General features: G+C 43.3%; 2 protein-coding genes across 3 annotated transcripts in view; one reads left to right on the top strand and one right to left on the bottom strand.

Annotated features, from left to right (window-relative positions):
- klhl32 (kelch-like family member 32) overlaps positions 1–21,885 on the bottom strand; it is a 32,229-nt gene extending 10,344 nt beyond the window's left edge. Inside the window, exon 1 of one of the 2 annotated variants that reach the window (XM_023813033.2) lies at positions 21,741–21,885. In XM_023813033.2, the coding sequence (XP_023668801.2) occupies positions 21,741–21,802 (62 nt within the window). In that variant the 5' untranslated portion in view covers positions 21,803–21,885. The remainder of the gene's footprint in view (positions 1–21,740) is intronic. The other variant, XM_023813035.2, reaches the window with a different exon arrangement.
- On the top strand, positions 7,010–16,835 carry LOC111844521 (calcium homeostasis modulator protein 5-like). Its single transcript, XM_023813063.2, has 2 exons — positions 7,010–7,540; positions 15,513–16,835. The coding sequence occupies exons 1-2, from the start codon at positions 7,013–7,015 to the stop codon at positions 15,930–15,932; spliced, it is 948 nt and encodes a 315-aa protein (XP_023668831.1). The 5' UTR covers positions 7,010–7,012; the 3' UTR covers positions 15,933–16,835.
- Positions 21,886–25,504: the final 3,619 nt, after the last annotated feature.

Below are 25,504 nucleotides of genomic sequence, written 5' to 3' on the forward strand. Positions count from 1 at the left end.
ATATGGACAAAATTATTGTTACACACCTCTTGAATTCAGGTGTTTCATTCAGACCCATTGCCACAGGTATATAAAATCAAGCACTTAGCCATGCAGTCAGGGTTACAGTTTGCTCTGGAGATTCAGTGAATTCAAGCATGATACATTGATTGGTGGTTTGACATGATGATTTCGACGTGACGCTGGCTACAGGACTTGCTGCATCAGAGGTTGAAGTTATTGGTGCGGTTTGACTGTCCGAAGGCTCGGGCTGGTTGGCATTGGCGGATTCATTGTCTACCATGACAGCGCTGTTCGTGTTGCTGGTTTTTCCATCCCGTATATTTCAACTGATGGCTGAGTTGCTTCCTGCCTTTTTTGCAGCTTAATGACAGGGTGCAACATCTTCAACTTTTGACGGATGCTTTGCATGCAAATGTTTCCCTAAATTTGACGTGGATCCACCTCGGTATGAAATCTGCTGCCCACATATATCGCACTTTGCTTTCATTGCTCCCGGGATGACTGAGCAGCTGCAGCCAAAATTTGCTACACTTTTTTGCCAGTTGAGATTGAGACATGACGATTATTAACAACAAACGACTAAACTAATACTATAGGATGCCAGTAGCAAAAATATTTTACGCTGTACACTAACAGAAGTCTCACAGTGAATGAAATTAATGTCCCCGCACTGCTTTCAGACTCAGAAAGAGATCATTTCTCAGTTTATGGGCGTGCATCTGTGACTAATATATGTATTTTTTTGCAAACTGAAGCCTGACTCTTCATTAAGAAAGGAAAAGAGTCAAGAACACCACAAAAATGTCATTGCATGCACATAACTTTATTGGTTGTATTTAAAATAAAAGTGGCAAGCAGAATACTAGGCTCGGTATACAATGAGTTTATACAGATCCTTCCAGACAAACGTTAGAAACCGTACTTGCAAATGTTTCTAAACTTAAACTATAGTTGGGCATTGGTTTGTCAGGGCACAGCACACAGTGACAGCCTTATCCAGCATTGTGGTTTATAATCCATGCACGCGAATATACACATACATGCACTGATAAACGTGTCACTATAGTTTTGCTGTTTACTTTTGTCTTTAAAAAGCATTCACTCTGTATTGCTAGTTTAAAAGATTAACCCATTTCTGCTACCCTCTGTAGTGAAGCTTGCTTGCTAGCGTAGGTTAACCAATGTGAAAATACCAACTTTAGAAGACAAAAAAATGTATATTCAGTAATACTACTTGAAAAACATGTTACTTGCCTTTATGAAAATGCTGAGAGCAAACATGCATTAAGGGAGATATCGTGTTGAAAGTGATCTCCTTCCGTCTCATTGCTGTGACCCAAGCCACTAGATGCCTCTTCATTACCTCCTCTACCTGCTGTCCTTATCCTCGTTTCCAACTGAAAAAAATTCATTTTGTTGTCCACCTTTCTGCCATTTTTACCATGTGATTTAGTATGACAGCCTTTCATAAAGCACGAGTGTCCCATCTTACCAAAGATAATGGGCTTGTTCCACTTCATGCAACCGCTTACAGCGCTAGCTTAAAGAAATGCATTCTGGTCCTGACATAATGCATCATGGTTAGATTTTTTTTGTCTGACTTAATGGTGCGTGTCACTGTCACTACCGAAAATGTTACACCTACCGAAAATGTAACTTCCGCTACTACGCATGCGCACATTCATCACGCATGCGTCCACGAAACCACATTTTCTGGCACTTCTTTATTACGCATGCGTAATGTACACTTCCACAGGCCCGATACTGCGCATGTATTCACATTTTGCGGCAGACCGTGATTGCGTGATTCAGGGCGTGGACGTCGTGTATCATCATTCATTAATCACGTACTGTATTGTGAGATGGGTCATTGATGTTTATATTTGTAGTTCAGCCGTCACTTTAGTGTGGTATTTAAACCATATTGCTTTGCCGATTGTAATATTTGCATCTGTGTGCGCGTTGTTTGTAGTGCCTGACAGTAATCTTACATAAGGTTTTTCCCAAGGGTATTGCTGAATAGATGCCTTTTCTTTAGAAAACGTAATAAAATTGGGGTGTATATCAATCTTGTGTACCCATATTGCTTATCAAGGGGCTGTGATATATGTACAGCATTTTCTAAAAAAAAAAAAAAAAATCACACCAAAAAAATAGTTAAGAACTTTTATTTGCACAACATAAACAATGTTTATGTTGTGCGGTTTGGCCCAAGAAAAAACAATCGGTCGTCTGTCAGAAACAAATATAATTTGCTTTATTTAGCACCACAAGACACAGCTGTCATAACTGACACGAGTGTGTGGTAATTACACTGATACAATTAAGAAATGAAATGACTAAGGAGAAAAAAAAGCAGGCTTAGTTTAAGTAACTTCACAGCACATCGAACTGGGAGTAGTACATAATGGTAACATTAAAGTAATGTCACCTTTGACTGTAAAATTGATGGCCATACCCTGTATTTTACGTCGCTCCTTCTGAAGCACATTGGGCATTAAAGGCCTATGTGAAATAAAATCTTTTAAAGTCGAAGGACTCCATCATTATCCGGTTAAATCTTCTCTTTCCTCTCGCTGTCGACATTCTTATCAAAAATCAACAGACGATGAAATGTGACGCGATGCCGTAAAAATAGCACGCCTCCTTCCAGAAGTCGCAAGCGTGCGCATGCGTAGTAGCGGAAGTTACATTTTCGGTAGGTGTAACATTTTCGGTAGTGACAGTCACTACCGAAAATGTTACACCTACCGAAAATTTAACACATTCATCACGAAAGATCACGTAAAACCACGAAACCACAATTTCCGGCACTTCTTTATTACGCATGCGTAATATACACTGAGTGACATCACGTCCGACAATCTCCCATTCGAGCTACCCACAATCCCACATCTCGGAACAAACATGACTGCCTCCATGAACACATTGCTGTGTGTTGTTGCTTTATATTTTAGCAGACTTGGAGTTTTCCAAATGAAGAAAATGGAGAAATAGAGATTTTTCCGAGAGACAAACAGGAAACACGAACTAGTCAAACCACATTAAAAGCTTTATAAAATATTTTAGTACATTCATAGCGATATTCTTTTTTCGAACGGTAAACAAACTACAAACAAACCAAGTCGCCATGTTGAAATTACTTTACAGGAGCAACTCGGACCACAAAATCATCTCCGACTTTAACGTCATAAAAGGGGCGTGTTTCCGATGGGAAGTGATGTTTTTCGTGACGTATCGTGACGTTTTCATCCGAGTTCCGACTTGGAGAGAAATAATCGGAAGCACCATCAGACAACAAAATTCTGTCCGACATCAACGTCATAAAAGAGGCGTGTTTCCGACGGGAAGTGACGCTTTTTTTCGTGACGTTTTCATCCGAGTTCCGACTCAGAGAAATAATCTCTAATATAAATGGTCATTGAGAATGCCCAACATCTCCCATTACAAGGTGGATTTGAAACATTATTTTGGAACATTACAAGGACTTTTAAGCCGGAAAGCAACCAGAACTATGAGTGCATTTGCGGAACTGGATTCCTCTGTTATATCATTATTGTAGATGTACCCCTCTTGTTGTTGTCGCTGTTATTGTCGTTGTTGCTATTGTCATTGTTGTATTATTGTTATAATAAAAAAAGAGAAATAATCGAACGCACCATAAAAAAAAATAGAAATAATCTCTAATTGCACACCTATCTTTGTTGTGTTTCTAAAAGAGATTAAGCAATATTTAAAAATTATTTCAACTTCTCATAATAAAAAAGCAGTTAGGACCTATTAAATCTGTACAAACTACAAGCTTTTACATATACTTAATCTGTAATTTATCTGGTGAAGTACCCTCTGCTTCCTTTACCTTGTTTGTTTTTCCATTCTATTTTGTGCCTAATTGATTCTCTTCTTCTTTACTTGTAGTAATTTTTGTATTATTATTTAATCTCTTATCTGCTGCTAAAATACCTGTATTATTTACATAGTTTTTTTTTCGCTGTATTGATTATTCTGTTATTTCAAAAGTTCAATAAAGCAAAAAAAAAAAAAAGAAAAATAATCGAATGCAGGATAAGGCAGCGCTGCAAAACAACACCACGCGCATTCGCGTAACCATGTCACATGGTACAAAAACCTCGCGAGAGCAAGACGACTTAAGACATCGCATAGGATCTCTCAGCCGGCTGCACAAACTGGAACCACCTCCATGACGACACAACTTTGCCCTTACTGGCTGAAGAGTTTAGTTACATGACGTTTGTATCCCAGGAAGTTCCGATGTGTTATCTGCTATTTCTCCTGAATATCATGTAAAGCAGTGAGAACTGGTTTTCAGTTAATTTACCTGGTAAAATAAGGTTTGAATAAATTACATAAATGCTCTAACAGTACACGTAAGTTAGTGGTTTATTTATTGTAATGTAATGTTGCGCTGCTTTATTTGTTTAATCATTCTTTGAAGGCATTCAAGGAAGAATTGCATTGTACTCTGTACATGACAATAAAAGTTTGAATCCTTGAAATACATGTATTTGATTTTTTTTTCCTGGCAGCTATCTTTTTACACAGAGCCACTATACGCAATAGTTTTATTCACTGCTAACAGTTTATATCAGGAGTTGGTTATTGTAAAAGAAGTAATGTGCATGCAGATGATACTTGTATAGATTTATCTACACCCTTCTGGCAGTGCTGCCTAGTGCCATTGCAGTCTGGTCTCGCACACTACGAGGAGTAGAAGTTGTCCGACTTGGCTGCAGTAAGTTTATACTCCACCCCTGCACCCGCCGGCAGATCTCGCTCCATGTCAAGCCCAAGTCGAACGCATCCACAGATTCCATTGCTTAGCCTTGGTATCCCGGATGTATAGCTTGTATTTTTATTTTTTGCATGTGAATTCGGACCATCGAATTGGAGGAACTTTGAAATGTTCTCTTTGAATTTTTGAAACTTGAGTTTTTCGTAATTTGTATCTGTAAACCCTGAATTTTATTTTATTGTGAATTTGTGAACATGGAAAAATAGTAGTGAAACTGCATTTTAGAAAATTTCAAGACTGTAATTCAGAGGCAAAAAATCTGCATATTTTCAATGCATACATTTTCAATGTTAGATATGGAGGGAAATCCCGGACATTTTTCAAAAGGAATTGCAAATTGCATTTGCAATTGCGTTTTCCATATGTGGACGCATAAAGTGCGGAGGCGTGACCACGGGGGGGCTGGGGTGGGCACTGCCCCCCCAGAGACAAGCCGTGCCCACCCTGCGAAATACTCTGTCTGTCCAATGAAAACATTTGATTTTCAAAACTGAGTTGCTTTCCAATTGATATGAATTAGGGGCGTATCCGTCAGTGCCTCCTCCACTAGACATACACGTGCTGCTCACGATTCGCTTCGCTATGCATTTTGCAGCACATTTTGAAACTGTTGACCGTAATCTTTAATTAAAACAGCGTATACGCTCCATTCTTCTTTTATCTTCTGGTTGGTAATAGCAAAAACTATGCATAGGTGGCTTATTAAAAAGTCCGTACCTTCAACCTCTGTCCCTCCGCAAGCTGCTGGCTCTTCAACAAAACATACAGTCCGGTCTGCCTGATTTAAATATGGATAGCCCATTTTAATTCATTATCCCAAGCGCGCTTTCGGAAAGACACTCAGATGTTTTAGTGCAAGCTGGTATCAGTCTCGACCATGGCTTGAATATTCTGTTGTCCGTGATGCCAGCTTTTGCTTTGCCTGCCGCAAATTCAGTGTTTCCAATTCGGACCGCGAGGACATATTCACCAAACATCGCTACACTAATTGGAAAAAAGCTCTAGAAAAAGACGGTGGCTTCCACAAATACGCGTCTAGTATCCCGACCGTCAGAGCCATGTCTGCATGGCAAGAGTATCGGCGCCGGGCAGAGACGGGTGAAAGCATAGTTCAACTACTGGGTACAACCAAGATAGAAAAGAATAGATATTACGTGAAAAGCATTGGGGAGGCCGTTCAGTTCCTTGCAGTCAATGAACTGGCTCTGCGTGGTCACAATCACGAAGGTGGGGAGGAGGGACTTTGCCTTAAGTTATTTGATTACACAATCACAAAAATAATAAAAGTTCTATTGCCTCTTAATTTTTATTGAACAATGGGTTATAATTTATGCCATAATTTTTGCTTTTATATGTTATATAAAACGAAGTTGTTGTTATTATTTGACCCCCCTACAAAAATGGGGATGGATGGATGGATGGATGGATATTTTTTGCCCCCCCCAGACAAGCCAAATGCCCACCCACACATGATGTTCTGGTCGCGACAGAGGTGAAGCGACATGAACATTACTTTTTTTTCGGTCCTTATCGGTAATCATAATAATAATAATACACTGTGATAAACAGGTACAGTAAATACATCATTACTCACACCTTTTTATTGTATTTATTGAACCTGTTTATACCTGTTTTACTATGATTACCGATAGTGAAAGAAAAAAGTATTGTTCATGGCGCTTCATCTCTGTCGCGACCATTCACATGGACTGTGTAACTCAGCCTTATGCCAAAGTAGTGCGCAGCAGCGTTGCATTCACTCCTTCGAGTAATATTAATTGCAAGACTAATGTATCTTATTATATTGTACCCTGATGTCAGCAATGTTTTTTTAAGAGAACGATTCGATTAAACAAGCGAGTAACATCAAACACACAGCAATTCATCTATCTAATTATGTCAATTACATCATTTTTGAGAAATCAGTAAACTCCTGAAAATTGCAAATGCAGCTTAACCTAGAGGTCTAGCAAACGTAGTACGGCAGCTATACGCAGCTAACCTGTTCCTTACAAATATTAACATGTGCGCACAAGTTATGTATCTGACAATTCGGCTTTTCATCAGTGCTTAAAAGAGCTGGGCTACCAGTCGTACTAACGTATGGTGTTAACGCAGCGGTGGGAGGGGTGAGCAACATCACCTATAAAGAGAAATGAGCTTGTGATATTCATTTCACAACCAGCGAGACGAGCCATGGATAAACTTAAACTACTAAGCAGTTTCGTCCACAAACAGCAGACCACCCTGGGCTTTGGCTTGGTGGCCTTGCTAACGGCGGGTGGAGAGCAGATTTTCTCGGCCGTGGTTTTTAAATGTCCCTGTAATTACTGGAATTTAGCGTACGGGAGCGTGTTCCTCTTCGTTCCTGCCCTTGTGCTTTTTGCCCTCGGATGCGTTTTAAACAACAAGATCTGGAGGCTGTTCACGGGTTTATGCAAAGACTCACAGCAAAAATTCCACTTGGCCAAATTCCAAGTGTTCCTGCCGATCTCCATCAGCGCGGCGGTCGCCCCTGTCAGCTGGATCGCAGTGGCGCTTCTCAGCGGCGTTTACTTCGAGTGCATCCTGACTGGGGTGAACACGACCTTTCTCAGGGAACGCCTCTGTTCTGGGAAAACGAAGGCTTGTCTGGAGGAGGTCAACTTATTCCCCTGTGGGAAAGGTTCTGTGCCTGCGGACGAGCGTGATGATGTGCTGATGGGCCTTCGTGCGTTGTCACAGGTGAGGCTCATGTAACTGGGAGATCTTCCTAAGGATGATTTATGTAAAATGGGAGATCTTACTAATGTTGAATGGGAACTATCTTGGATGATTGATGTAAACTTAGAATTCTAAGTAACGTTTTGTCAATTGAAACATTTTATGATTTTGGACTAACGGGAAGCTTTTCTTTTTTAGTTGATTTTAACTTTTCTCCCCCAACCCCACCTGTTCTGTCGAAAAATACTACCTATCGAGACGTGCTATCCAGCCTTTCTGCGCATGTGCAGTTCCACCGTTTTGGGATTAGGGTTAGGTTTTAGGGGTTAGGGTTAAGGTAAGGGTTTTAGGGGTTTTGGGGGGTTAGGGTTAGGGCTATCTATTAGCACTACGGTAGCATTTTTGGACAAGGCAGCATATATCGACAGAACACCCCCCCCCTCAACAAAGAAAGAGTTTAATAAAAAAAACAGCAAAGAAGCTATTGGTGGTAGTCTAATTAAAGACAACCGATAGAAAATAAGATGAAATACAAAAGAAAAGTGAAAGTACGGAAATTTATCCATCCATCCTTTTATGTATTTTTATACTCGTTACGATCCCGGAAAGTACCGCGCAAGGCCGAGAGGGGGCGCCACCGGGGCCGGCACTCCGCGCATTCACACACACACAGCGCATTTTTAAAAAATGGAAATCGGGAAGCTCAGTTCATGCACGTGAGCCGGACGAAGTGCTAGTGTATGTTTTCTATCTCTGTTCCCCTTTAATCGGCGGGTCACAGCATTTAGCTCGACAGATTCCTGTCAATCGTATAGTGTACTTAACGCAATTTCTACACTAACTTGGTAATGATGCGCTTCGAGAATATCAAATGTTCACGGCGATTAGTTTTACGTGTGAAATCAATAGTTTATCATTTATGTGCACTATAAATATTCAATAACACTGAGGTAACTACCACCCTTGCGCAAACGAGGGATGCGAGCCACAGTGAAATCAGGCGCTTTCAGTCAGTGTGGTTCCTCATTTAGTTGAGGAATTATGCCAATTATTCCGATAACCGTGACTTGAACAATAACTTTGATTGAGTGTTAAGAGGTGTGCTGTGAATCTTGGCATGCGTGACTATGATTTCATACTGTTTATTTTGACATGAACGCGTAGAAGGTTAGTAAAGATGTCTGATAAGGCAGTTTGGTGGATGAAGTGACGTCAAGACCATGAGCAGTTCTCTAGTAGTGGTGGTGAAAGCTTCTGTAGCCAAGTGACTTAAACCTTTTGCTCAATATCGTCTCTTTGGAATAGAAAATATTTCCATTCCAGTGACTGAGTGAAAAAGTTTTAGGACAACTTATTGATGGTTTAAACCCAGCAGATTATTGCGGTCCATGCAATGTGACAGCTGCACGTGCACGAAATACCATGTCCATATTAACATCAGGCATCGTGCAAGGCTAGCGCGGACACCAAGACCCACTGCTTATTTTTTTTAGTAATTCGTGAATCCATAGGCTACCATCGAACATGCGGTTAGCTGGTGCAGCCCACTCGGGGCCGGCTCTACGCTGGGGCAAGAGGGGGCAACGCCCCCTTAAACAAACGTCCTGCCCCCTTAAATCAAACTTTTAGAAGTTGAGGAAGAAAATAATAAATACCCACAAACTGAATATGGACAAGATTTACTACAGAAGCTGAAAAATCCACTGAAAAAGGCACAAACGAGATGGTAAGTTTCACTTCTTGTTCGCTCTTTCTCTCCGCGTTCTGTTTGTGCGTGGGCTCACACAGCACTCGGCAGATCCCCCACTCACCCTCCCCCCAGCTAAACATCCAATCATCAGAGCGAAATGAGCTGCGTGATTGCGGGAGGTTTAGAGGAAGCAACAGCAGTCTCTCTCGTCAAAATCATAGCGACTCGTTAGGTCATGGTTCGAATTACGGGTGGTACTGGGGGTACAGTACCCCCCGATCAAGACCAAGACCCCCCCCCCAAATAGACAAAAATAGCAATTTGGGTGGGGGGGATCTTAACATTTTTTTTTTTTTTTTTTAAAGAAAGATAACCTCACCTTGTAGGAAAATTTTATGTAAAACGATTTCAGACACCCCGTGTGTGGACCGTACCATTTTAACCACCTCGGTGCTAGAAGCAGCTTAGCCAGTCGGTTGCGTCATTCATTCTCATTGAGCGACTTGTTCATTGTGATTTCAAGATTTCAAGATTCTTTATTCGTCACATACATAGTTATAACAAGTACAAGATGTAGTGAAATGAACCCTGACCGATCCTATTTTTTAGTTTTATATTTCAGGACATCCCCAGGTGGGAATGTCAGGGGTTCGGTGCATTGTGGATCGGGTGGCGGCCAAGGGAGGCCCTGGCGGTCCGATCCCCGGCTGACAAAACTGGCTCTCGGGACATGGAATGTCACCTCTCTGGTGGGGAAGGAGCCTGAGCTGGTGCGTGAGGTTGAGAGGTATCGACTAGATATAGTCGGGCTCACCTCAACACATAGCTTGGGTTCTGGAACCAATCTCCTGGAGAGGGGCTGGACGCTCTTTTACTCTGGAATTGCGGCGGGTGAGCGACGCCGGGCTGGGGTGGGGCTATTGGTGGCCCCACAGCTCGGTGCATTAGCAACGGAGTTTACCCCAGTGAACGAGAGGGCTGTTTCCCTGCGCCTTTGGGTCGGGGACAGGTCTCTGACTGTCATCTGCGCTTACGCGCCGAATGTCAGTTCAGAGTACCCGGCCTTCTTGGATTCCCTTAGCGGTATGCTATTTGGCGTACCGCGGGGGGATTCCATCGTTTTGCTGGGGGACTTCAACGCGCACGTGGGCAATGACAGTGTGACCTGGAAGGGGGTGATTGGGAGGAACGGCCTCCCTGATCTGAATCTGAGTGGTGTTCTGTTATTGGACTTCTGTGCAATGCATGGTTTGTCCATAACGAACACCATGTTCGAGCATAAGGGTGTCCATAAGTGGACATGGTACGAACATGCCCGGGGCTACAGGTCGATGATCGATTTTATAATCGTATCATCTGATCTGCGGCCTTCCATCTTGGACACTCAGGTAAAGAGAGGGGCAGAGCTGTCAACTGATCACCACCTGGTGATGAGTTGGCTCAGGTGGCAGGGGAGGAAGCCGGTCAGACCTGGTAGGCCCAAGCGCATAGTGAGGGTCTGCTGGGAACGTCTGGCAGAGGCTCCTGTTCGCAGGAGCTTTAACTCGTGCCTCCGGCAGAATTCCAACTGCATGCCGGGGGAGGTTGGGGACATTGAGTCTGAATGGACACTGTTCCGGACCTCCATTGTGGAAGCAGCCGTACGGAGCTGTGGCTGCAGGGTGGTCGGTGCCTGTCGTGGCGGTAACCCCCGTACCCGATGGTGGACACCAGAGGTGAGGGGGGCCGTAAAGCTGAAGAAGGAGGCTTACCGGGAATTATTAGCCTGGGGGTCTCCGGAGGCAGCTGACGGGTACCGGCGGGCCAGGCGGAACGCAGCTCGGGCGGTCGCAGAAGCAAAAACCCGGGCGTGGGAGGAGTTCGGTGAGGCCATGGAAAGTGACTTTCGGTCGGCCTCAAAAAGGTTCTGGCAAACCATCCGGAGTATCAGGAGGGGGAAGCAGCTCTTGGTTCCTACTATTTATAGTGGGGAGGGGGTGCTGTTGACCTCACCTGGGGACATCACCCGGAGGTGGAAGGAATACTTTGAGGACCTCCTCAACCCTGCCTCAGATACATCTACACACACTGCCTTTGAAACATCTGAGGGCACAGAGTCCGAGGGTGCTGGGGGGGGCTTGCACATCACTGGCGCTGAGGTGGCCAGGGTGGTTAAAGAGGTCCGTGGTGGCCGGGCCCCGGGGGTGTGCGAGATCCGCCCGGAGTACCTGAAGGCTCTGGATGTTGTGGGGCTGTCGTGGCTGACACGCCTTCTCAACAGTGAGTGGAGGTCAGGGACAGTGCCGCTGGATTGGCAGACCGGGGTGGTGGTCCCCTTATTTAAGAAAGGGGACCGGAGGGTGTGTTCCAACTACAGGGGGATCACACTTCTCAGCCTCCCTGGGAAAGTCTATTCCGGGGTACTGGAGAGGGGGGTGAGATCGATAGTCGAATCTCGGATTCAGGAGGAACAATGCGGTTTTCGTCCTGGCCGTCGAACACTGGACCAGCTTTATACCCTTGCAAGGGTACTGGAGGGGGCCTGGGAGTTTGCCTATCCAGTCTACATGTGCTTTGTGGATTTGGAAAAGGCTTACGACCGGGTTCCCCGAGGTGCTCTGCGGGGGGTGCTTCGAGAGTATGGGGTCCGGGGTCCGCTGTTGTGGGCGATTCGGTCCCAGTACGAATGGAGCAGAAGCTTGGTCTGCATTGCAGGTAATAAGTCGGATGTGTTGCCAGTGCGGGTTGGGCTCTGCCAGGGTTGCTCTTTGTCATCAGTCCTGTTTATAATATTTATGGACAGGATTTCTAGGCGCAGCCAGGGTGTTGAGGGTGTCCAGTTTGGTGACCTCAGGATTGCATCACTGCTTTTTGCAGACGATGTCGTCCTGTTGGCTTCATCTGCTGGGGATCTCCAGCGTGCTCTGGGGTGGTTCACAGCCGAGTGCGAAGCGGCTGGGATGGGGATTAGCACCTCCAAATCCGAGACCATGGTTCTCAGCCGGAAACGGGTGGTTTGCCCTCTTCGGGTCGGGGAAGATGTACTGCCTCAAGTGGAGGAGTTTAAGTATCTCGCGGTTTTGTTCACGAGTGAGGGTAGGCGAGATCGGGAGCTGGATAGACGAATCGGAGCGGCGTCTACAGTTTTGCAGGCGCTTAACCGGTCCCTCGTGGCTAAGAAAGAACTGAGCCAAAAGGCAAAGCTCTCAATCTATTGGTCCATCTTCGTTTTCGGTTTTGTTCACGAGTGAGGGTAGGCGAGATCGGGAGCTGGATAGACGAATCGGAGCGGCGTCTACAGTTTTGCAGGCGCTTAACCGGTCCCTCGTGGCTAAGAAAGAACTGAGCCAAAAGGCAAAGCTCTCAATCTATTGGTCCATCTTCGTCCCTACCCTCACCTATGGTCATGAGCTATGGGTAATGACCGAAAGAATGAGATCGCGAATACAGGCGGCCGAAATGAGGTTTCTCCGCAGGGTGTCTGGGCTCTCCCTTAGGGATAGGGTGAGAAGTTCGGATATCCGGGAGGGCCTCAGAGTAGAACCGCTGCTTCTTCACGTCAAAAGGAGCCAGTTGAGGTGGTTTGGACATCTGGTGCGGATGCCTCCTGGGTGGCTACCCGGAGAGGTTTTCCGTGCATGTCCTACAGGGAGGAGGCCCCGGGGCAGACCCAGGACTCGCTGGAGGGATTATATCTCTCGGCTGGCCTGGGAACGCCTCGGTGTCCTTCCCGAGGAGCTGGTAGAGGTGGCTGGGGAGAGGGAGGTCTGGGTGCCTCTACTGAAGCTGCTACCCCCGCGACCCGAACCCCGGACAAGCGGTAGATGATGGATGGATGGATTTCAGGACTTGTTGAATTGATTTTTTCTTTCATAACTTAGCCTACCCTTTTTAGTTTTGGTAATATTGGCAATAGTGAAAAGTGTTTTGTTGGGTTCAAATATGTTTGATATAGGCCATCCAATTAAGGTAAATGTCATGTTTTTAGTTGTTTTAATCTGATGAGGAATATTTAATTTTATTTTTTGGTGTTTAATTTTTCCCCCTGAGGGATTGCCACTTTACTGTGGTCAGGGGGTTTGCGTGCCTCAGTGACCCTAAGCTACACCAGCAGAAGCTTAGCCTTCAGGTGGGACCCCCAAGTTGGACAGGTCTTAGGGTAGAGGCCTGGCAAAGTGCAATCCAATTACATGACAAAAACAGTTATCCAGAGCACCCCCAACACCACCCCACCCCTTTCATGCCACCATGTGCCCCCTTCACATTTCTGTCTGCCCCCTCATATATGCATGTCTAGAACCGGCCCCGGTTTCCTCGTTTGTCCATCCTTCCATTTTACTTTTTTATATTTTTGTTTCTACTGCTTTTTATTTTGTTTCTCGCTGTTTGCTGTATGTTTCAAAAGATGGCGGTTGTATTTTATATTTCATCGGCAGGATATTTGCATAACCAATCGACAGCAAATACTTTTGCAAGTCCCACCCTAAAGTACCGAAGTACCAAAGAAGTACCCCAACTGGTTTGACACTCTCAGTACTGAAACTTTCGGTACTGGTACTCGACCGGAAGCCAATGAAAAAGCAAAAGTACCGTACCGGAAGTGCCGTACTTTGTGTGGTGGAAAAGCGCCCTCTGACGACTCCAATTCAGTTACCTCCTTATCACCCTAGTGGTGCCGACTGGAACCCCCATACTCTCCCTGACTTCCTCATGATTATAAACTGCTATCCCTCCCAAAAAAGAATTTACACCCATGCCTACGCCTATGCTCGTACACGACCACTCAAAGGTTTTTGCACATTACAGGTTTTTTTTTTTAACCACTTTTCCATTCATTTCATAAACTGCAGATTTTTTATTCTTGTTCAGCATTGAAAAGTTGAGTGAACAACTATAAATGAAAATATAAGTGAAATAAAACTAGTTTCCTTTATAACAATGCAGTGTTACCCCTACCATTATATTGCCAACGGCACCTCCCGCCCCCCCTTGAAGGTCAAATTAATTTTATTTAATTTTCTATATAGCACCAGATCACAACAGAAGTCATTTAAGGTTACCTTTCCTATAGAACAGGTCTATACATTGTCCTTTTATTAAACACACACACACACACAGGTGAGCACACTCCCACCAGCGGACAGAAAGCGCGCATCGGAAAATATGTCGCGTCAACCACCTGAAAAGCAGACAAAAATATCTGCGTTTTTTTAAACTCTCCCAAGGTGGTGAAGATGGCAACACTCACTCTCAGAAGAACCCAGAAAGATACACTATGTGGATAATTGTCATAAAAATTAATGTTCTGATGTTTAGTTCAGTTGTTATATTGACTGCTATCATTAAAAGAAACACATGAACACCATGAATTCTGTGTCCGTCTGCCCCCCCCCCCCCCCCAAAGCTGTAAACCTAGGGGAAAGATATTAAAATTCTAGGCTGTCCTTTAACTTCAAATGCACTAGTTAACTGTTCCATCTCATGAAACAAAGCAGTATTTAATGTCCCTTGTAGAAAGAATGTGTTGAATTTTCTCCGCTGTTATAACTGCTAGGGGAAGTTACTTAGATGGGGGGGGGGGGGGGGTAGCGTGTGGCTCAGTGGGCTATGCCTCTGCACCTGTGATCAGAAGGTTTCCGGTTCAAGCCCAGCCTCAACACATCCTGCAAGGCCATTAACCACCAGCTCCATGGGTGCCATAACAGGTGGCTGCCCTTCACAGCCAGCTTGCTCTCACCTACAAAGAGCAAGTTATGGGAGGTGTAAAGAGAAACATGGATCAACTAATAAAAGAACCAAAGACATGACATTTCTTTGCTAATAAAGGTACTCAAATTGTGAACATACTGTAAATGTCATGACCTGCTCATCCGATCCTCCTGTGTGCCACGCCCCCCTCATTACCTCATGTTAATTCCTGATTGTGATCACCTGTTGCCTATTATTTTCAGCTTGTCCTGTGTATTTTAGTCTGCGTCTGAGTGAGTTTCCCCAGATCCGTCATTGATGTTTAGTTGCCGTCTGCCCCGTGTTTTCCCACTAAACATGGTTCATTTTGGATCCTCGTCTGCCTGCCTCATCATTACCCGCTTCCTGCCTGCTCGCTGGACAGCGGACCTGACAGTAAATGTATTTGTTAGCAAAGAATTGAGAGTGTATTTTTAATAAATGTTAAGTGAGTAACATGCAAATGTAGAAAATCTCAGTGTGTGCAAAAACTTTTGACAGGACGAAAGTCTGCAAAATAAGTAAATGTCAAAGAAGTTGGCACTGTCTTTGGAACAGCCAGTGCATATAACTAATCTGAGCTCCATTTGACGGCAGATTTTAGGCTGGCTGCTGATTGCTGCCGTCACTGTGTTTGGCCTCCTGTTCACCTGTGTGGCCAAGTGCAGATCCCCGGTGAGCTACCTTCAGCTGAAGTTCTGGCAGGAGTACACCAAGAAGGAGAGCTCTCTCTTGGAGAAGCACATGGGGCAGAACGCGGAGTGCCTGGCTGAGAGGAACCTCAAGAGCTTCTTCCAGCAGACCCCCCCAGAACCTGTGCTGACGCCCGCTAATAAAGCCTGGCAGAAGATCTCCTCCCTGTACAGTTTTAGCACCGAGCATCAATACTACAGCCTTCTGCAGAAGTATGTGGAGACGGCGCTGGATGACAATAATGGCATGTCTGAGATGTCGGACCCTGGAGAGCCTGCCCCTACAGTGCTCAGCTTCGTGGATGAAGGAAAGACAACGTTTTAAAGGCCTGCAGGATAAATTAAACTAAACAATCAGCTGAAAATGGCTACGCTTTTTATCATCAGAGATAAGGTATTTTTTATAGGTCTAGTTTTATAGTTTTTCATAGATTTAAATCAATTGTGTGGTTGTGCAACTGAATCAAAAAATGTAATTGCACAACTCATGTATAACTTAATGCAAAGTGAACATGGAACTATAGATGTAAAAAAAAAATAATTATGCAGTCCGATGATTTAAATGTCAAAAGAGAGGACCATCTCTGTGACTCTGGTTTTATTGGATTTCCTGGATGGTAACTTTAAACATAAAAAAAAACAGGAAATTAGATATACGCCACATTTTGTAATTTATTCAAAGAAAGATTAGTCTAACCACATTAGGGCTGGGACGATTATGCGATGTACTCTATTTTTGCTGTAGCCTAAATCATTCCTTGCTCACTGAAGTAAGCTTAACTATAAGCTACCTTTGCTAGTGTTTGTTAAAAACATGTTTCTCTAGTTATGAAATCATTCCATGTTTTAGTATCTATTTTAATAATAATAATAATAATGAACACTTTATTAATCCCCGTGGGGAAATTGTTTTACATTAAAGTCAAATTGGTGTACTGAAATAATTAAGTAAAAATTATTGCAGTAATTATTAACTTAAGTCTAACATAGAAAAACTATTGAATCTCTTAAGATGCCTTTTTTTTAATAATGCCCTAATGTTTAAGAAATGTTTTAATATATTGAAATGTTAATGATAATTTTAGATTTGTGTGTGTGTGGGGGGGGGGTGAATTGTATTAAATGACTAACTTGAAAATAATTGCTTATCAATAAACATCAGATCAATTAAAAAAATGTATTAGTTGAATAATCGAAAATATATATGTATATATATGTATATTAGGGCTGTGCGTTGATTAAAATAAAATTTACTAATTAATCACAGTTTTCTGTATTTAATCGTGATTAATAACATGAAATTCTTAACATTTACAAATGTAAACTTACACAATAGCAATTGAATAATATATACATTTTCTGTAACATAAACCCAGGAGCATCATATTTTACATTTTAATGAATGAACCTGTGAAAAAACTAAATTTCTTTACTTATATTTGTTTGCAACAAGTGTCAAGCTGAATTATAACTAAACAGACTTCACTAAGAAGAGATGCTATTGTATTACCCATCAAAACACAATTAAATTAGTTTCCAAACATAGCAGTTGAAACTTAAAACTACTTCTCTCTCATTAGATCAGCTATTGTAATTCTTAACAGTCACCATTTTACTTTTACGTTCTGTAGTTTTGCGCACAGTTAATGCAAATGAATAGATTCTACTGTTCATCAATAAAGTGTAGCTGTCATTATACTTACAGATGTCTAATAATCCCCAGTTAGTACGTTGCCCTGAGTTCTCTCTAACATGCTCATTTTCAGTGCCCTCTTGTTCTCATATAGAGTGACTATTCTAGACATACAGTAAAATCCCGTGATAACGGACTTTAAGGGACCTGGCAAAACAGTCTGTTATATCCAAAGTCCATTATATCCAGAGTTGCTGTATGCCCAGAACGCAACTACCAAACACCATTTACTCATCCCACACCCCAGCAGACACACTTGTGGTATTGTTACTGATAGTGAATTGTTTTACTGTTCTTTATTGTGTATCTGTTAGAAACGTTTTCTGTAAGTTTCCTGCGTGCACCAGTGGCGGCTGGTGAAAAAAATTCTTGGTGGGGCTGACGTACCAATAGATTTCCCTTCCTAGTGCAGTATGAGCATTCGAATGAAGAGTCAGAAAATGACAATTTCACAATCATAATTTAATTTCCTTCTCAAAATCAACAGCTCTCCAGATATAGTAAATTAACAATTTACAGCTACAGTAATTTCGGGCTTGTCGGGTCCCAGCTCCTTAACGTGGATTTTTTTCCACCATCGTCCTTCTCACAAAAGGGTAATTCAATAACGATCTCTATGGAGTCAGAATAGTGCCATATGTACTTGTATGTGTTGTTCGCTCCGCCCCCTCGACCAGGACGCCGCCCACGAGACGTCGCACCGCCTGTTCACTTCCTGTTCCCGGAGTGAAAAGCCGGACAGCAAGATTCTTCGGGGAGCTCTGCTCGTTTCTTTTGGATTCGTGTGATTGGTTTGCTTATTGATTTTGACTATCCGTGTATGACTGTTTTGTTCTGGACTCCGACTTTCGCTTCGCCCCTTTCTGGTACTGTCGCTTTGGTTTGTTTTGGTTTCCTGGTTTATTTGATCTTCCGCTTGTTTTTGGACTACTCTCTTTGCCTTCTCCCTTTGGTACCTTTGCCTGTGTTTTGTATGCTTGCTGTGTGTGTTTGTACCAGGTGTGTGTAAGGAGTGACTGCCTTTTTGTTTTGCGAGACGTGGTTTATTGTATGTTTGGTTAGGGAGTCAGAATCTGGTGTTGTATTTTGTTTTCCTTGTGTTGCACTTAGATTAGTTCCAGGGGGGTATTCCATGAAGCAGGATTAAGGGAAAGTCTGGCTTATTTCGATAAGTCACGTATTATTATTATTATTATTAATAGTCACGTATCTGGTTAGGTAAAGTTGGATTACTACATGTACAATATAATAATCTATACCACAAGTGTGTCTGCTGGGGTGTGGCATGAGTAAATGGTGTCCTGTAGTTGTGTTCTGGGCATACAGCAACTCTGGATATAACGGACTGTTTTGCCAGGTCCCTTGAAGTCCGTTATAATGGTATTTTACTGTAAAATAAAAGCGTACGCTTTTACAAAGGTCAAACATGAAATGCAATGACTGAAATTGAAAGAAAATCTGTTAAAATAATATGAACAGGAAGATATTTTTATATTTTGTTTAGTCACAGTCTACTTTGAAAGTTTATAAGTGAAAAGCAAAGACAAGATACGGTTATTTGTGCAGAACATTTCACACGGATGTGACAAAGTATTTTACGGAGATCAAATAATATTATACAATAACACGGGAACTCAACCCAGCTGGCTATGGGAATCGAACCAGCAACTTTCACGTTATAAGGCGACAGCATAAACCACTGTACCACCGTGCCAAGCACTTGCAACATTTACGTAACTTGAACATTTAATCTGTCTGTAATGGATTGCCAAGCCAACTCTCTGGCTGTGTTTATGGCCACAGTATTGCCTTTTTTAACGATTACATCTTTGTGTTTTTCATACAGCTCCATCAGCAGCGTTTGTTCTGCGGCGGAAAGAAACACCGATCTCGTTTTAAACACTTTCCGACTCATTTGGTCGATCTATCGTTCATCCATTCATTTGGGCTTCTTAAATATCGCGGGTGTGCGCACTAAGTGAGACTATGCAAGTCTGCCTTGAATAAGCCTCGGTTAGTTAAAGCTGAACTGCGTTCGTGGAACGACATGAGGCTAAGTTTAGAGATGGAGCTAATTTGAGTCTCACTTTTTCGCGTAGGTCTGGCTTTATTTAGCTACTTTCATGGAATACCCCCCGGGACGTTTTCGTTAGCGGTGTTTTGTTTGTTGTTTTGGCCTTGTCACTCCCGAAGTCGGTTACACCTGGTGTTTGTGGAAGTCTTTGTGAAAAATAAAAAAAAATACAAAAAAAGATCCCTCTTGTTTCCCGTGTTCATTTTCCCATTCCCTGGTTGTCTTGTCTCCCCCTCTCCCTTTCCCTTACCTTTCTGGCGATCCCCAACCCTAGACTGGGGATTGTAACAGTGTACTTTCCAATTTGCACTCATAAAAAGAAATTTGCTCGCATTGAACACAATTTTCATTCGCAAAAAAAAATATATTTTGCAAATACACATCAATATTTTTTGTAAATGCGAAACCAAACATCTTCATAAAAATATTTTTTACAAAGATAGAATGGTTTTCAAGTACAAAACCTGTATTGCAAATCCAGGTCCTCTTGCAAATATCGACCTGCGAGTGCAAATTCACACATAAATATGCACATAAATAATTTTGGCACTAACTTGCCTAGCGCTTTACAGATAAATATTTGCTCGCATAGCCACCAATCAAATTAATTGATTAACGCAATTAACCCATCTGCAGTGCAGAATGACTCAAAATCCCTGAAATGTCTCTGTCAACCCATTTTGGGCAGTTTTGGTGCGTTCCATTTGCCCTCGGAACTCGTATTCCGAGTCGGATTCCGAGTTTTGAAGCCGGAAGTGACGACATGTGCGCTCCCGTTTCTTGGAGATCCGAGAAATATCTCGGTGCAGCACAGAGGATCCCGAGTTCAGAATCCAAAATGGCTGCGCCCTTTATCAACAGAAGGGAAAGTTGTAGTTTTATACTGTTTAAGCACTACTTCTCATTTGTGGCTCTTTAAATCGGTCGCACACACTATACCGTCCAACTTATCTATGGACGTGTTGCTATGGAGTTTTATACGTAAAGCACCGCGCATAATGTGTTATCAACTGATATTGCTAACAATGGCAATTAACCGGGCTAGAATTGGACTTCATGATTAGTCAGATTATTTGTCGGATTTACGGTAGTTCGGGGTAATTGTAAGCGAACGAAGATAAAGACCTTTTAACCTAAATCCGACAAGTTTTCCGGTTAAGCAAAAAATCTTGCTTTTTGATATGGGTCCATGGTATTGCACTTCTGTGGCAGATGGAATGCATCCAACTCATGCTCAAGATGTTCAATAAACATGTTAAGTGCATATATATCCCCTTTTTTCTTGAGTCTGTTTGCTCATACAAAATGAAATGTGATTAATATAGATTCAAAATGAATGATATTTAATCGTGATTAATCGAAATTAATCCACAGCAAACATGTGATTAATCTGATTAAATTTTTTAATCGTTTGACAGCACTAATATATATATATAGCTATAGCCCACGCAGGTACGAGGGAGAAGGTGGGAAAGGGCAACAGAATATACAGAGGCAAGTGACAGCTGAGGGGGACCCGACTCGAAATCCCCCCGTCTGTGATCCTTACACAGACTGAGAGCTTCACTCAAGTCACTAAAGATAGTTAGTGAATAGGCTGGAGGCACTGACGATTCAAGGGGTAACAAAAGACACCATTCTGAGCTACACAAATGTTTAGACTGAAACCTGTCATTGAATACAAACACGTTGTTTTTAAGTGAGAACCAACAATACAATCCCATAGTCACTATAATGACTGGCGGAAAAGTCTCTGTTGACAAGCACAGACGCGGGGGAACAATTTGCACAAATATTCTCCTCACGGTCGTCTGAACTGCTCAGCATGTCAACACGACCCGAAACGATGCAATAAATCAGACTCGACATAATCGAGCCCAATTAAAGATGTGTTCTTCATGAAGCTCCCGAACGCGGTCTTGTAAGACAGATGTCACGTTTTACAAATTTGTTCCGGTTGGACCGTTATAGTCACTAATAATATTTTGCCTTTCCTACGAAGTGTATTATTTGACAGCCGTGGATCAAGAGCATTGCTATTATATTCGAGCTGCATTTCAAATGACACCCATAAAATCCACAGTAAATCAATGCCAAGAAATACCCGTAAGCCTACTCGTACTAGTAGCCGTACTCGTAGCCGTATTATAGATGTCGCGGGTATCTTGGCAACAGGCTACCCTATTCGCAAAGGAAATGACGCGGTACTAAGAGACTAGCCGCGGCCTTACCGAAGCAGCGCCAGGGGCCCGGTGGATGCCACTGCACGGACCCACAACAGATACCTGCGCTACCTGCTTTACCCGCCCCACACCCGCAAGCGGATTTATGTTGCAGCCCAACAAGGCACCCTAGGCGGCACGCACCTCGGACAGCTTTCACTCAAACGCCATTTCCACCCTTGCTCTGGTTCAGAGTTATCGGTCATTCGGGGATGTCACGGTGCAGGGTGGGCTCTGTCTGGCGGCTGAGTCAGTACGGACCAGAGCTGCGGTCTACGGCTGTGGCGCAGGCTTTAGTGGTGGGCGGATCGATCCAAGTATTGATAATATCGATAATGTTGGTTTTGATATTGATCGATACCAGTTTAATGAGATCGATACTTCAGTTTCAATCTCTCTCCCTAATGCACTACGGCTGTCTGTGTTCGCGCTGCTGCTCTCAAATGCCGTTCCCGGCTGTCACATGACTCAGCGGCGCCAGGCTAGCAAACAGGCGCAGGCACATGTGATCAGCTGTTTCTGGTTGTTGTCATTAGTCCTCTGTATTAAGTCCGCGTTTCAGTTTGTTTCCCCAGTCCGGGGTGTATTTCTCGAACAACGACGGAAGTTAGCATTAACGATGCATCGTACTATGGTAGTTCAAACTAACCAACATCCGAACAACGACTGTTTCTCGAAACCGTCGTACCACAGTTGTTCGAACCACGTTAGTTAGTTAGGACTTATGTAGTTGGAACTACAGTGGTTCCAGCGCTGATTGGTCAGACTCACGGCAAGTCGTGCGCAACAACTAACAACGCACTTTCACAGCCGGTCGCGTACAAACACTCGCGAACTGTGTAAAATATATACTAATCACACATACACACACCTATATTTATTTGTGACTTCAATTTCTGTCAGTCACATAACGCCAATAAAATGAAAATTAGCAATCACGGAAAAATAATGCGACGCTCCTTGGAGTGATAAACAGAAAAACTTTTATTCCGACGTTGTCGCTTACAGAATATTGTTATACTGGCTGACTGGAATACACAGGTGTGTGTAATAACCAAACATTACAGACGTAATTTCCCGAGAACAAAGGCATGGATTCGTATCTGACCGCTGTAGTGTTATTCTACTGTTCCATTATGGAAAGGGCCGGTGTGTTGGCAGGTTTTTTTTGGGATAACCGTTGGATCAGTTGCTCAAACCCAGTTGTGCGACCTCTTCAGTCGATCGGTCCTCTACGTTCTACTCTAAGCACGAAGTTGCAGCGAAAAGCTTCATGCCTAACGGCCCTTTCTGAATAAAATTATCCACCCCTGTGCTAATCAATACTTTGCAGTCTGAGGTTTGTCCCTATTACTCACTACAGACAGTTACCGTACTTATTACCAGAGACCCACACAACAATTACGTTTCAAACTACATTTTCAGACAACTTAACATTATATGTGATCGTAGAGCTAAATTATTTCTTATTAGGTATTAAAGATTATTAAATTTCTTACTTACACGGTGACTATACCCTTATTAAACTGCATTTTCCACCATCGCTGACGAATTTACATATAACTACGCTTCTAACTACAGCTCGTGAGCTGTAGTTCGAACTACACAACTTAACGACAGTGTTTGCAAACGTTCGTTCGAACTATGGTTTTGAGAAACACCTGTGTCGTTTACCGATGCATCGTACCACGTAAGTCCGCAGTATTGTTATCTATGTAGTTTGAACTATGGTTTCGAGAAACACCTGCGTCGTACTTACATAGTTCGAACGACGGAAGTTGCTAACGTAGTTACCAACGATGGTTTCGAGAAACGCACCCCTGGTCATTGGGTGTGTCCGAAATCGCACACTTGCACACTTTTAGTGTGCGATTTTAGGGCGTAGTGCGTTCACACTGACAACTAAGCCAAAATTCAGTGCACTGAAAGTACCCGGATGGTGCACTGAAAACGGCCAGAAAACGCAGTGCAGAATCATGGACACTACTCGCACTAAACGGACGCCATTTTGACTACGTAGCGGAAGGGGAGGGACTTTCGGCAAGTTTTCATTGTTAAATTAAGGCGGACAACAACACAGACACGTAAGCCCAAGCGGAGGCAACTGCTTCATATAAATCTAAGTAACGTTAATAAAATTATTTTACTGATGTATACTGCGGTGTGTAGCCTGTCACTCTCTGACGACAGTTATAGATAATTTGAGTTTGCGATTATATTAACTTAGAAGAGTTTGCACACGTAAATGTTAGCAGTTTTTTAGCCGCTTAGGCGGTAGTAGATTAGATTAGCTTATAAACACGCAAATAAAACCACAAGGAAATTCATTGTAAACAAAACACGGCAGATATTTTGGCGCGCTGTAGAATCGCGATCAAATGCCTGTCCGTCACTTCCGGTAAGTGCAAAACGTTAGTGTTCCATTTAGGACAGCACTTACCCATGGTAGTGTGCACTACGCACTACATCTCAGTGCACTGAGGCAAGTGCGCGATTTCGGACACAACCATTCAGTGCGTTCGACTTTCTTAAAGCCATTCTGATCCTGACGCAATGCATTACGGTTAGATGAACTGCGACCTCTCACCCGGCTGCACAAAATGGAACCGCCTCCGTGACGACACACCTTTGCCCTTATTGGCTGAAGAGTTTAGTTACACGCATGACGTTCATATCCCAGGCAGTTCCGATGCGTAATCTGCTATTTCTCCCGAATATCACGTAAAGCAGTGAGAACTGGTTTTCAGTTAATATACCTGGTAAAATAAAGTTTAAATAAATGGCATAAATGCTCTAATAGTACACGTAAGTTAGTGGTTTATTTATTGTTAGTTACAGTAATGTTGCGTTGCTTTATTTGGTTAATCGTCCAGTCTGTGAAGGCATTCAAGGAAGAATTGCATTGTAGTATGACTCATTTTCTAATTTATATTAAGTAATTAAGAAGAATCCATATCGGAATCGTATCAGCGATACTTTCCCTGTATTTACTTGGTATCGCATGGATACCAAATCTTTTAGTATCGCACACCACTAGCAGGCTTTTATTCCAGCTGAGAACATCGCCCTGAAACTCCGCCTTTATCCATCAGTCACATGAAGTTCGCTGTTTACGCTGCAGTGCCACCTGGTGGCAGCCAGCTGTCCGTGACCCGAATCGCAACTATGTACTGAATGCATGTGTAATGAGCAAGAATCGCAGGAGCAGAGAGAGCCACGGAGATTCGCTTGCCGGGGAGAACACGCTCATTATTGGCAGTCCTGAAACACACGGGGGTCGGACCGGGTACACACAAGACACAGGCAAACACACGTGCGTATGTAACCATTAACATTTATTTATTGTTTTTTATATTGCCCACCACCACCCCCCCCCCCTTTTCGGAGGACAACTTTATTTTAAATTAAATTCAAGAGCAAAGAGTGTGGCCGCTCCGAACTCACCCGTCCTAGTACCGTGAAGGAAAAACTGAAACAACAATCGTAACAATAACAGACATTAATCACCATGGTGAGAGGGGGAGAGAAAAAAAAAAGAGAAAAAAAAGAAAACAAAGGTATACAGAAATAATAACACTATTAATGTAATTGGGATGGAAAAAAGTGTAGGGGAATACAGAACCATTCTTGTATGTGCAAGTGTAGGTGTGAACTGATTTGTCATTGGATGTGCTGGCATTTGATGCTGTCAGGGGAAGCAACAGCACCTCCCCCCCCCCCCCAGGCCCAAGGCCACCCCGCCGCCCCCCCCGGCACAAGGGCCCACGGCCACACGTCCCCAAGACAACCACCCGCTCAACCCAGGAGGGGCAGCCTGCGAGGGGTCGCCCAACCCCCGTACAGGGAGGCCCGCAGAGGGGGGGCGGGCGGCGAGCCCCCCAGTCCCGCCCGCAAGCCCCCCACCAAGG

Source organism: Paramormyrops kingsleyae, chromosome 9 (genome assembly GCF_048594095.1).
Source record: "Paramormyrops kingsleyae isolate MSU_618 chromosome 9, PKINGS_0.4, whole genome shotgun sequence".
NCBI classification, from domain to species: domain Eukaryota; kingdom Metazoa; phylum Chordata; class Actinopteri; order Osteoglossiformes; family Mormyridae; genus Paramormyrops; species Paramormyrops kingsleyae.

Coding starts and splice junctions, on each gene's coding strand:
- LOC111844521 (XM_023813063.2), top strand. CDS start 7,013: ATGGATAAACTTAAACTACTAAGCAGTTTCGTCCACAAACAGCAGACC. Junction 7,541..15,512: donor GCCTTCGTGCGTTGTCACAG/GTGAGGCTCATG, acceptor ATTTGACGGCAG/ATTTTAGGCTGGCTGCTGAT.